Source organism: Erpetoichthys calabaricus, chromosome 7 (genome assembly GCF_900747795.2).
Source record: "Erpetoichthys calabaricus chromosome 7, fErpCal1.3, whole genome shotgun sequence".
Lineage (NCBI taxonomy): Eukaryota > Metazoa > Chordata > Cladistia > Polypteriformes > Polypteridae > Erpetoichthys > Erpetoichthys calabaricus.
This window is the reverse complement of record NC_041400.2, coordinates 54,481,803-54,495,924: the sequence shown is the minus strand read 5'-3', so window position 1 is coordinate 54,495,924 and position 14,122 is coordinate 54,481,803. Positions and strand designations below refer to the sequence as shown.

General features: G+C 38.8%; 1 protein-coding gene across 1 annotated transcript in view; it reads left to right on the top strand.

The window, feature by feature from the left end:
* The window catches only part of adgrv1 (adhesion G protein-coupled receptor V1), a 697,787-nt gene that overhangs the window by 335,028 nt on the left and 348,637 nt on the right, over positions 1-14,122 (top strand). Inside the window, exons 62-65 of the mRNA XM_051930189.1 lie at positions 560-698; positions 7,346-7,531; positions 10,080-10,315; positions 12,026-12,174. Coding sequence (XP_051786149.1) covers positions 560-698; positions 7,346-7,531; positions 10,080-10,315; positions 12,026-12,174 — 710 coding nt within the window. The remainder of the gene's footprint in view (positions 1-559; positions 699-7,345; positions 7,532-10,079; positions 10,316-12,025; positions 12,175-14,122) is intronic.

The following is a 14,122-nucleotide window of genomic DNA, read 5'->3' as shown; positions in this document are numbered from 1 at the left end:
TATTAATTAACATGTTTCTTAATCACATTATATGCTTTTTCTTAGAAGTAGGTAAGATTGTTATTTTTTTATTATTGCTGTTTTTAACAGCACATACTGTACATATGTCAGTTAAATGAACAAGTCACTGTACCACAGTACCTGCCCAGTTTAACATTTAGCATTTTTAATTTATAACCCCTTTACGTTACCTAATTCTTTTATGTTATGCAATATTTTTTATTGAATAAGCCTGTTATCAGTTCATAATGATAGAACACTGAAAGATTTTCAGGGTATCATCAGGATGTAAATAACTATCATTGATGGAGATGAAGAATACTGTATATCCAGATCCTACTCATCATAGCTGTTCAGTATTCATTTTTGTATGAAGTTCATGGTATTAAGAGACAATTAAAACATAACAGCAAATTTTAACTGATTTAAATGACAACAGAGATAATGTATACTGTATATCGTTACAATTTTTTCTTTAACCAGAATGGTCTTTATTTTAGAGTTGTATTTACCTGATGCATTACCTTCACTATTAATTAAAAATATAAACATTTTTCAGTATAGTACGTGGTCCAGGGATTTATGGGGAAATTACTGTGTTTTGGAACATAACTCCTTCAGTTTCAACTGAGTTTGAGGAGACATCGGGATCCATCACAATGAGAAACCAGCAGTCTGCTGCTACTATTCGTCTTAAGGTAGGTGGCCGGTTAGCAGAACAAAACTGCTGCTTTATACTCTGTGATTCAGATTTTTTTCAAACTTGGGAATGTTGTTTTACATCAAGGGGAGGTAGTTTAAAGGACTATTCTTAGAGTAAGATGGGAACACAGCAAAATCATCATGCTCACATGTTCTTCATACATTTACTTATTTGGCTGACACCTTTATCCAAGATGACTTACAACATTTATGATACAGTTGTGACAATGCTGGTCCCCTACAGACTCCCTTTTCCCACACGGAAGTCTGCTGAACCAACACTGTCGATTGTTATGACCGAGATGAGTTGACAAATGAGGACAAATCTCATTGACGCCAGGGGATGGTATAAAATACTGGTGCTTTTATTATTTAAAACAAACAATCCAAAACAAAAGTAAAACCAAAAGTGTCCATTGTGCAGTGTTCAAAAAAAACAAATCCATAAAGTCATTGAAACGTGGAGATAAAATCCATTATAAATAAATCCATTAAAATAGAGCTTAAAATGCAGTCTCTCTTCACCTGATCGCAGCCCACCACCTTCTCTCTTCCCAGCTCACCCATCACAAGCATTGCTGGCAGAGCCTCTGCAGCACAAACTCCTTTCTGCTGATCCCCATCTTGGCTGCCGCCCAGGGCCGGATTTTCCTATAGGCTAACTAGGCCTAGGGCCTCAAGATCAAGAGGGGCCTACATTCAAATTGTTAGCAAAATTTTATTATCTCTCATGTAATTTACAAACTTAAAAATGGAAGGTGAAAGGGCCTCATAAGTGGAATAGCCTAGGGCCTCTTTTCATATAAATCCGGCCCTGCTGCTGCCACACTGCGCAGCAAGACCGTCCGAGGTCGGCACACCTCCCATCTTCCTTCGCACTCACGCAGTCGCTACCTCGGATCAAATGGGAGGTCTTACGTCCCGCTTGCCCCCCTCTACACGCTTATTCAGTGGGGTGAACCAGCCCCTAGAGCAGGGGTATCAAACTCCGGTCCTGGAGGGCCGCAGTGGATGCAGGTTTTCATTCTAACCATCTCCTCAATTACTGATCAGTTTTTGCTGCTAATTAACTTCTTTTGCCTTTGTTTTAATTGACGTGACTCAGACCCCTTTAGTTGTTCCTTTTTCCTTAATTAGCAGCCTAACAATAATGAGACACAAAACAAGCCGCCACATGACCAGCTAACCTGTGCCCATTGCACAATATGTGGAAATAAAGAAAGATGAAGGTCTCAGTAAAACAGAAAATTAACAGTTTTGGAAATGTCTGCTGTGGCAGAATGAAAGCAGCAACAAGCCATGGAATTAAATGACGGGTTTAATTAACAGCAAGAATCAGCTTCTCATTAAGAAACTGGTTGGACTGAAATTGGTTGGAGTTTGAATCCCCAGTTTAATTGGTCATCTGTCAGCTCGTTTCAGTTTAGATGGCCGGCCAGCTCCAGGAAGAGTCCTGGTGGTTTCGAACTTCTTCCACTTACGGATGATGGAGGCCACTGTGCTCATTGGGACCTTCAAAGCAGCAGAAATGTTTCTGTAACCTTCTCCAGATTTGTGCCTCAAGACAATCCTGTCTCGGAGGTCTACAGACAATTCCTTTGACTTCATGCTTGGTTTGTGCTCTGACATGAACTGTCAACTGTGGGACCTTATATAGACAGGTGTGTGCCTTTCCAAATCATGTCCAATCAACTTAATTTACCACAGGTGGACTCCAATTAAGCTGCAGAAACATCTCAAGGATGATCAGGGGAAACAGGATGCACCTGAGCTCAGTTTTGAGCTTCATGGCAAAGGCTGTGAAAACTTATGTACATGTGCTTTCTCAATTTTTTTATTTTTAATAAATTTGCAAAAACCTCAAGTAAACTTTTTTCATGTTGTCATTATGGGGTGTTGTGTGTAGAATTCTGAGGAAAAAATGAATTTAATCCATTTTGGAATAAGGCTGTAACATAACAAAATGTGGAAAAAGTGATGCGCTGTGAATACTTTCCGGATGCACTGTATTACAAAAAGGGTTAGAATGAAAACCTGCAGCCACTGCGGCCCTCCAGGCCTGGAGTTTGACACCCCTGCCCTAGAGCACCTCAACCTGTGCTCCCTTCTGGAGCCCCAGCTCATGCTACCTTCTTCTTCCTTATGTCTGGATCATCTTCCATGACTGCCTTTTCCGTCCTTTGACCTCCTCCTCCTTCTCTTCTTTTCTCTTCTCTTCTATTCTTTTCTTTTCTTTCCTCTCTCTCTCTTTTACATCATTTATATCTCCCCTTTTCCCCTTGTGCCAGCCCATATATACACACACATACACGCGTCTCCATGGGCGCAGTGCCTTAATCACATGCCGCAGGAAGCCAATGAAGCAATTGAGAACAATGGTGCGACTCGCCCCAACGACCTCATTGTGGCTGTGCAATCGTGCCCATGGAGACTGACACAGCTTTATGGATTTAAAACCTGGCCGTATTTTGTTGTAGCTGCGGACCCACTATACCACAACAATTGGTTACATTTCTTTTGGTTCTCCAATTCGAGCACAGGCAGGTCAAGTGACTTGCTAATGGTCACACAGTGTCAGGATATGAACCCACAACCTGAGGGCTTGAAGTCCAAAGCCTTAACCTCTACACCACATTTCCTCTTCACAATTTATAGTATCATTTACTGGCCACATTACCTTTCGAAGACAAGTAATAGAATAAATTTAAAAATATTTGATATGACTTGTCCTATTTGTACATTCAGGTTCTTTCCTTGGTATCCTCATGTGTCTGAACCTCTCTTTCATGGCACTCGCTTTCTTGAGTACATTCCTGTAAAGCCTGCTTCTCAGACTATATCATTTTGAGGTGTTTTGGTCACTTTCTGTCTGCTTTTATACTCTCTGTCTTCAAAGACAACTCTCAGTGTGCCTCCTACATCTTTACTCCTCCTCGTGTGTCTCCCATTCCCTGATTTGATCATGTCACCAAAGTTAAACTGACCGATCATGCCAAAGCTAAACTGACCAGTCAGATTGCTCGGACATAATGGACACACACACAGAGTCCTTAATGTTTTATTATATAGTATATGTAATGGCAATCTGTATATTTAATAGCAGTATTTACCTCCGAACTTACTGGGCCTCCTTTGCTCCTGTCTCTAGACCCTGTCTGTAATTAAAGTGGCTTCTATACCTTTGATGCACCCTGTTCAAGTTACATAAAGAAGACAACTCTTTTTGCACATAAATATTCTTTTAAAGGTTAGACTAAACCCCTTAATGTCATATAAATATGCATCATGTGAAATAGGAGTATAATACGTGGGGCATAATTTGAGTGACAGGGTCATAGAAATTGGGATGAAAAAATCACAAAGAAATATACTGATATAAATCTACTGACTGCTCTTCTCAAAATTCACAGAAAGCTTTATTATTTTGAGTATTTTATGTTATGAGGGATCCATAGGAAACCACAAAGTGAAATGTATGCATTTCAGCATTAACACTTTATAGATTATGGTTAAATCTCAATAGTCTATTTTCTGAGTATACTTTTTCCATTACAAGATCAAAGCTGGAGGGTGTATGCTAAAAAAAGAATATATACAATCAGTTCTAAAAACCAAAAAAAAAATCTTGTGAATATGATGTTAGAAGACAGTAAAAAATATTTTGGGAAGAATTAAGATACAAAAGATGGAGTGATACAAGGTTACTATGTTGTTGTACTGCACAGATGCTAATGTGGAGCTACCCGGGTTTAGCACAGTTAGAGCGGACAGAGACGCAAGTACCTGTGGGAAGCACAAAGGAGGAGGACTCGCTCTCTATGTTAATACACGGTGGTGTAACTCTGGACATGTTAAAGTCAAAATCTCCACTTGCTGCAGGGACATCGAACTGTTGGCCGTAAGTCTGCGTCCCTATTACTTGCCCAGAGAGTTTGGACACGTCATTGTTGTCATCGTGTATATCCCTCCTCGGGCGGACGTGGAGATAGCGAGTGACATCATCCATTCTGCTGTTGCTAAGTTACAAACGCAGCACCCCGAGGCACTTGTGCTAATCGCTGGAGACTTTAACCATGTGACGCTGGACAAAACATTACCTGCATTCTCCCAGTATGTGGACTGCAACACCCGGGGAAACAAGACTATTGATTTACTGTATGCAAACATTAAAGACGCATACAGCGCCACCCCGCTGCCTGCGCTTGGGAAAGGAGATCATAACCTGGTTCTGCTTCAGCCTCACTACAAACCAAAAGTGAGAGTCCTACCTGTAACCACACGATCATTCAGGAAGTGGACCCCGGAGGCTGAGAATGCTCTGAGACAATGTTTTGGAACTACAGACTGGGATATCCTGCAGGGATCACATAGTGAGAACATTGAGGAGGTTGTTGACTGCACTACTGACTACATCAGCTTCTGTATGGACACTTTAGTTCCAGTAAGAACTGTACGCTGCTATGCTAACAACAAGCCATGGATTACAAGTGACATCAAAGGGCCTTTTGAACCAGAAGAAAAGGGCCTTTAAAGACGGTGATCAGCATGAGCTCAAGCGCGTGCAGAAGGAACTCCGAGTCCAGCTCAGGTGCGGCGAAGGAGCAGTACAGGAGAAAGCTGGAGCAGAAGTTGCAGAACAACAGCATGAAGGAAGTGTGGGATGGGATGAAGATCATCACTGGCTGCAGCTCGAAGCGGGGTGCCACCATCGAGAGAGACGTGAAGAGAGCAAACCAAATGAACATCTTCTTTAACAGGTTTGACCACCCTAACCCACTCTCACCTCGGAGTACTGCACTCTCTACACATCCTTCTGCTGATACCAACATAGGAGAGACATCCCCACCCACAATTACAGCAGCGCAAGTGAGCAGAGAGCTGAGGAAACTTCGTGCCAGCAAAGCAGCAGGTCCAGATGGAGTATCGCCACGACTGCTGAAGGTCTGTGCATCAGAGCTGGGGGGTCCTCTACAGCGCATCTTCAACCTGAGCCTGGAACAGGGGAAAGTCCCGAGGCTTTGGAAAACATCTTGCATCACCCCAGTCCCAAAGGTATCACGTCCTGGTGAGCTGAATGACTTCTGGCTTGTCGCTCTAACATCACATGTGATGAAGACCATGGAGCGGCTGCTGCTTCACCACCTGAGGCCACAGGTCCAACACGCCCTCGACCCTCTGCAGTTTGCATACCAGGAGAAGGTGGAAGCGGAAGATGCCATCATCTATATGCTACATCGATCCCTCTCCCACTTGGACAGAGGCAGTGGCGCTGTAAGAATTATGTTTCTAGACTTCTCTAGCGCCTTCAACACCATCCAACCTCTGCTCCTTAGGGACAAGCTGACAGAGATGGGAGTAGATTCATACCTGGTGGCATGGATCGTGGACTATCTTACAAACAGACCTCAGTATGTGCGTCTCGGGAATTGCAGATCTGACATTGTGGTCAGCAACACAGGAGCGCCGCAGGGGACTGTACTTTCTCCGGTCCTTTTCAGCCTATATACATTAGACTTCCAATATAACTCGGAGTCCTGCCACATGCAAAAGTTTGCTGACGACACTGCTATCGTGGGCTGCATCAGGAGTGGGCAGGAGGAGGAGTATAGAAACCTCATCAAGGACTTTGTTAAATGGTGCGACTTAAACCACCTACAACTGAACACCAGCAAAACCAAGGAACTGGTGGTGGATTTTAGGAGACCCAGGCCCCTCATGGACCCCGTGATCATCAGAGGTGACTGTGTGCAGAGGGTGAAATACCTAGGAGTGCAGCTGGACGATAAATTAGACTGGACTGCCAATACTGATTCTCTGTGCAAGAAAGGACAGAGCCGCCTGTACTTCCTTAGAAGACTGGCATCCTTCAACATCTGCAGTAAGATGCTGCAGATGTTCTATCAGATGGTTGTGGCGAGTGCCCTCTTCTACGCAGTGGTGTGCTGGGGAGGCGGCATTAAGAAGAAGGATGCCTCACGCCTGGACAAACTGGTGAGGAAGGCAGGCTCTATTGTTGGCATAGAGCTGGACGGTTTGACATCTGTAGCAGAGCAACGGGCACTCAGCAGGCTCCTATCAATTATGGAGAATCCACTACATCCATTAAACAGTGTCATCTCCAGACAGAGGAGCAGTTTCAGTGACAGACTGCTGTCACTGTCCTGCTCCACTGACAGACTGAGAAGATCATTCCTCCCCCAAACTATGCGACTCTTCAATTCCACCAGAGGGGGTAAACGTTGAACATTATTCAAGTTATTGTCTGTTTTTTTACCTGCATTTTTTATTACTCTTTAATTTAATATTTTTGCTTCTGGAATATGTGAATTTCCCCCTGGGATTAATAAAGTATCTATCTATCTATCTATCTATCTATCTATCTATCTATCTATCTATCTATCTATCTATCTATCTATCTATCTATCTATCTATCTATCTATCTATCTATCTGTCTGTCTGTCTGTCTGTCTGTCTGTCTGTCTGTCTGTCTGTCTATCTATCTATCTATCTATCTATCTATCTATCTATCTATCTATCTATCTATCTATCTATCTATCTATCATACAACAGTTTATAACAGGGCTCTGATAGTTACATTCAAAAGATGTAATCATTAAGTGTGCAGTCCTTTGCTTTGTTACAGACCATAGATGATGATATTCCCGAAGAGAAACGATACTATCAGCTAACTCTGACAAGGGTCAGTGAAGGAGCCGAGATTAATGAGTCTTCCCGGTCCTCCAATATCACAATGGTGGCTAATGATGTACCATATGGACGTTTTTCATTCTCTCAAGAATTCCTAGAAACATTGGAGGAGCAACGACTGGTAAGAAGACAGAGAGAGATTTATTTTTTAAATGTGCTTTGATCTTTGTTCTTGAACACACTTAATAAATGGAGCCCTTACCTTCTTGTTTATTTGGTGTTTAGACCAGTAGTTTTCAAGCTCAATCCTGGCTGAAGGTTTTTATTCCAATTTTGCAATTGGATGTCATGATGTGTAGACTGTGTGTCATATTGGGTTCTTTATTTGCAACTGAAATGAAGCAAGACGTTTCTGCAAATTGATGAATATTTGTTTAAAGATTGTTGCTGGAACCCCTTCTCATATATTTTATTATGAGTTCTTTTGTGAGAAATTATCACTATGTCTTCATTTCCTTTCTCATTTCAAGGCTGAGTTTTGACTAAAATCTCCTACTACTACATTGATTTCTTAAGAATGAACAACCATTGTCTTAATAAAACCTCTCTAAGTTTGATTTCTTGTGATGATCTTCTGCTTCTTTCCTTAGTCCTTCCTTTTAGTATACTTTCACACAAAGTGACCCTTTCTTCTTAATTAGTTCTCTCAGGAGAACTGTAAACCCACACAGCTTTCTTTTCCATACTCAACATAATTTTTCACAGTGTCAGTCATATCATGAATTTCTCCACATCATCTACAAGAGGCATCCTCTCCTCACACCTCAACTATTTGTTCAGTTTATTATTCTTCCTGGCATGATCTACTGCAGTCTCTGACATATTGGGTCATCTGCAACAACTATTTTGCCTCTTTATGTCACCCAGAATACTGTCTGCCTAATATACTCTCTCCATCTATACACCACTCTTTTGCTCTCTTTCATTTTCTCCACTAACTTCCCATTATTGTTATATTCCAGTTAAAACTCTTGTCCTTCCCTACAGCCTCTTGCATTGCTAATCTTATTTCTGTCCTAGTTCTTTTCTCTGTCTTTGTCATTCTCTTTCTTTCTGTATGTTCTTCCACGAAACTTCCAGTTTGCTTCTTTTGTCAACACACTAACAAGTATTATTACTTCTCAAATGTTGTCAAATGTTAGGTTATAAGTCTTACATTACTGTTAGAACTATTACGTACTGTATCTACTGATCTTTAAGTTGTTTTTTCAAGACCCAATTCTTTACACATCACATTTGAACTAATTTGGTTCTAAAGCTTGGTTCTAATTTGGATTTCTAACAGTTTTTCCTGACCTTATCCACCCACCGTTCATTATGTTGTTTGTTATACTGTACTGTAGGTTGCTCTTTAAGATGTAGTCCTTTTGTTAACTGCAGGACTTCACTTCTCATATTTGACTTAACAGTTTTCTTTTCAGTTGACTCCTGACTTTACTCTGTCTTACCAAGTACTGAAAACTATTAAATGTTCATTACTGTTGTAAAGTATAAAAAATACCAATAGAAAGGGGGCTCTGAATTACATTAGAGATTTTAAAACCTGCCAGACCCCCATCCATTGGTAAGCTTTGCAGTGATAGGGTTTTTAAGGAGAGGCTACCTTTTAGATGGGATGTTTACCTGAGATTCTGGCTCTGTTTGTTTTTCAAACATTCCATGCCTGCGTTTGAAAAGACCATGAGTTTATTCAGTGTTCAGGCTGAAACCTTTTTGTCTATTGATTTTAATGGGAAAACACCCTCCACATATACAAATACATTATAATTTGGTAATTTTTATTATTGACTGTATATCTAGTAGAGTATATTTAGCCGATTTTAATATCAAAACATCTCAAACATATTAATCATATTTACAAGACAATAAATGCTTCAACGTATTTAGTATAAGGTGCCATGAGAACACAGTAAATACCAGTACTGCTCCAGAGACTAAGCTCAGTTCACAACCTGGTCAATGTCGACTGTTCTAATTCCCTTCATAATTTCAAACACTTCAATCCTGTCAATCCTCTTAATCTTCTTTGCTTAAACTCAAAATGCTCAGCTGTTTTAATCTTTCCTCATTACTCATCCCAGGCAGTTCTAGAATCAGCCTAGTTGCTCTTATCAGGACTTTTTCTAATGCTGCTATGTATTTTTTGTAGCCTGGAGACCAAAAATGCACACAGTACTCCAGACAAGGTCTTACCAGTGTTTTATAAATCTTAAGCATAATCTCATTGGACTTGTACTCCACCCATCATACTACAGTATATAAACTAACATTCTGTTTGCCTTCTTAATGACTTCTGAACACTGTCTGTAAGTTGATGGTGACTCCTAAATCTGTCTCATAAGGTGTACTTTCAATTTTCAGACCTCCCATTATGTATTGAAACCTAAACCAGATTGTTATTTACATTCCTAAGTCATTTGTATATTTGATATTTTAGAATACCATGTGAGGGAAATGGAAAAATTGAGCTTAGATGTTGGACCCATGGGCCTTTTTGAAGATATGAAACAATAATGCAATGATTAGTTTTCGATACTTAGAAATGGTGGATTGTTGCTTTTTTGTTCCATTGTTATATTTTAAATACTAATGCTTTATGGATAATGATAGAAATTGAACCAATTGTTATAAATTTGAACATGTATTGTCTTATTTCTTTTTGGCCACAGGTTTCTGTAACAATTTCAAGGTCTATGGGAAAATTTGGCCGTGTTCAGGTCTGGTATCAAACAACCAGTGGTACTGCAGTGGGTGGATTTGATTTTTCTCCTGTAAATGGGCAGATCATTTTTGAGAAAGAAGAAGTAAGCAAGACCATCTCAGTAGAAGTATTAAATGATAATATCCCTGAGGGTCCAGAAGAATTCTTTTTAAATATCACTAGAGTGGAGCTTCTCCCTGGAAGGTAGGAATCTTCACATAGACATCTGATAATAAAACATACCACCAATAAATTGTAAAAACTAAAGAAGACTAATGAAAAGAACGTGTGATCTATCCTATAGTTTATATTAGGTGTTCCTTGGAGCATCTGGTGCACTACACCATTGGTATAATATAATCATATTATTATATAACATTGGCAGGTTTTAGTGAACTGATTCAATCAAACTTTCTGTTGTTTATTTTTTAAATGTGAACATTAAAAAAACAAAACAAAAAAAACCATTAAAAATCATACACAAGTGTGTCCCCAGAAACCCCAGTCCAGGTTTCCTAATTTCTCTTTCTCTGATTTAGCCATACACAATATTCACGCCTACAGGTTTTCAAGAGAAACCACATTCCATTTACTGTATTACCCCTCATGAAAGCCTTTGCCATTATACTGTAGATGTTTCCCACTGCAAAACTGCATTAAAAAAGAAAAATCAATATAAAGGCACAGAGAAGAAGGAAGGCTTTATTGTTGTGATTTTTTTAAGGTAATAATATGTTACAGACAATGTAATCTCTGACCATTTATAGGTATTCACAAAACATGAAATATTTGTTGATAAGTAAAAAAACAACCAGTATGCACTGTGTGTGCATACAGTAGTGTGATGTTTCATTAATGCGCCCTTAAATAAATTTGTTATGCGTAAGTAAACAAAACAAATATTGTATATTTATTAGCTAATTCATAATATTTCTATGGTACTTCAGCTGTGTCCTTTTCTAGAAGTTGCTTGCTTTTGAAATTTGCATGACATTGTTGTCAGGATTTAAAATGAAATTGTAGTTTTCAATTGTATTTATTTTTCATCATCCTGAGTCATGAACCTTAGGTGACACTTTGTGAAGAAGCCAGGTGTCACTAGATGTGCATTAATGTTAATGAATGGCATCATGGTAGCCATCTTTTTGAAGTTCAATCCATTTAGAGATTGCGTAAACTTGGTGTTACATTGTATTATATTTACAGGAAAAACTTGTCAGGATGGGAAACTAGTTTCTAAGTAATAGTATAAGTTCTTGACATATGTTTTTGTATAGTTTACCCTATCCCTTGTTATGTATTTTTGTAATTTTGTGATATTAATGTTATTTTTTTATTTAAAAGTCATTTTCCTTTTCTGGGCTTGTATAGGACAGAGCAGGCCACTGGAATTTGGGTTCAGGCTTCTGAGGTGAGGCCAATTTTTGGTCAGGCTAGGATAGGCCCTGGCCAGGTTTATGAGTCTTTTTTGAGACTTTAAACTATTTTCCGCTAAACTGGATCTTGATAATTAATTTTCTTATGCCATTTATTTAGAAAACCAGATCTTACACTAGTAGTGTAGCATACCATTCTTTCACACATCACCAAACACTCCCAGAATAATATAACGGTGGTCAATGGTGTAAAAATATCATTTCCAATAAAAACAACAAGTCCCAGGTTAGGAAAAACAGATGTAAACACACAGCTAACCAAAAACTGTCTACTCTTTCATACAAGATCAAGAGAAAGAATATCAATTTTTATGAACTGCTGTTTTCTATGAAAGTTTACTAGATATGTGTTACAACAAATAAAAGAGAAAATCTTTCAAGAAAAATTATGGTTGAATTAGGTTGCTCATTTACTGCTGTCTTTGAGACTGTTATTGTTTTTTTTTAATTTTCATGAAGTCTTTTTTCTGTATTGTAGTGGTTTTGATTTCACTATACGGGAAGGAGGACTACAGTTGGACCAGCCACCCACTATTGGAAACATATCCACTCTTACTGTTGTCATACAGAAGAATGACAATGCAGAGGGCATCATTGAGTTTGACCCTAAATACCTTATATTTGTAGGTAAGATAGGAAATTATATTGTATATGTATGAATTTAATAATCAAGTATAATGTTCACGGTGGCGCAGTGGGTAGTGCTGCTGCCTTGCAGTTAGGAGACCCAGGTTCGCGTCCTGGTTCCTCCCTGTGTGGAGTTTGCATGTCTCCCCATGTCTGCGTGGGTTTCCTCTGGGTACTCCAGTTTCCTCCCACAGTCCAAAGACATGCAGGTTAGGTGCATTGGCGATTCTAAATTGTCCCTAGTGTGTGCTGTGTGTGTGCCCTGCAGTGGGCTGACTCCCTGCCTGGGGTTTGCTTCCAGCCTTGCACCCTGTGTTGGCTGGGATTGGCTCCAGCAGACCCCCATGACCCTGTAGTTAGGATATAGCAGGTTGGATAATGGATGGATGGATGGAAGTACAATGTTGAACTCTGGGACAGCTTTTTTTGACTTTTTTGTATATAATGTTTTGTATGGATTACTTTAGAGGCTAACTAAATAAATATTGGTAGGGTTTTATCAAATTTATATATATATATATATATATATATATATATATATATATATATATATATATATATATATATATATATATATGTATATATATATATATATGTGTGTGTGTGCGTGTGTGTGTGGGTGTGTGCGTGTGTGTGTGTGATACAGTACGGGGTAAGCTGGTTTGCTTATGTATCACTTATCTATGAGCTGCTTCTCGCAACTGACATGGCGGATACTGGCCGACTAGCTGACCAACCACAAGCGTTACCTGGTAGGCAACCACTTAAATAATCTGATTGCGATTCTGAACTACAAATGTAATACTGTACTCCAGTCTTCACCCTGTCAAATAAGCAAACCAGTCAGAGACATCGCCTCAGGCACTGACGTCCGAGGTTCAATCTCCATAAGGGGATGCAAAAGTGCGTACACCTGATGAGCCCCAATAAGGGCAAAACGTGTTGTATACTCTTTGTATTATTTGCCAGATACTGTATCACATATCTATGAGCTGCTTCATGCAACTGAGAGGACATGGCATGTGTTTTCTGACTGACCAACCAACCACAAGCATTACCTAGTAGATAACCACCTAAAATAATCTGACTGGGATTCAGAACTAGAAATGTAGTATATATATGTGTGTGTATACAGTAGGGCAAAAAAGTATTTAGTCAGCCACCAATTGTGCAAGTTCTCGCACTTAAAAAGATGAGAGAGGCCTGTAATTTTCATCATAGGTATACCTCAACTATGAGAGACAAAATGAGAAAAAAAATCCAGAAAATCACATTGTCTGATTTTTAAAGAATTTCTTTGCAAATTATGGTGGAAAATAAGTATTTATAAAATAACTATGGTGGCTGACTAAATACGTTCTTGCCCCACTGTATATATATATATACACACACATATATATACTACATTCCTAGTTCTGAATCCCAGTCAGATTATTTTAGGTGGTTATCTACTAGGTAATGCTTGTGGTTGGTTGGTCAGTCAGAAAACACATGCCATGTCCTCTCAGTTGCGTGAAGCAGCTCATAGATATATGATATATATATGTGTGTGTGTGTGTGTATGTATGTATATATATATATATATATATATATATATATATATATATATATATATATATATATATATATATATATATATATATATATATATATGCACGCATATATATAAGAAATAATAACATATACAAATATAATATTATGTACAATGTATAATTTCACTAGGCATTGTATCCATGTTATTCATTATTACTTAATATTTGAAAATGAATGTTAAAAAATTTACTTTCATTTTGCACACATCCCTTCACTAACTTAAGAGAGCTAAAATATACACAGATCGTTTAAAATACAGTTACAAATAAAATACAAAATATCATTTATCACCACACACTAAACACCATTGCACATGTACCACATCTGATGAATCAACATTTTTGTTAATTTCTCC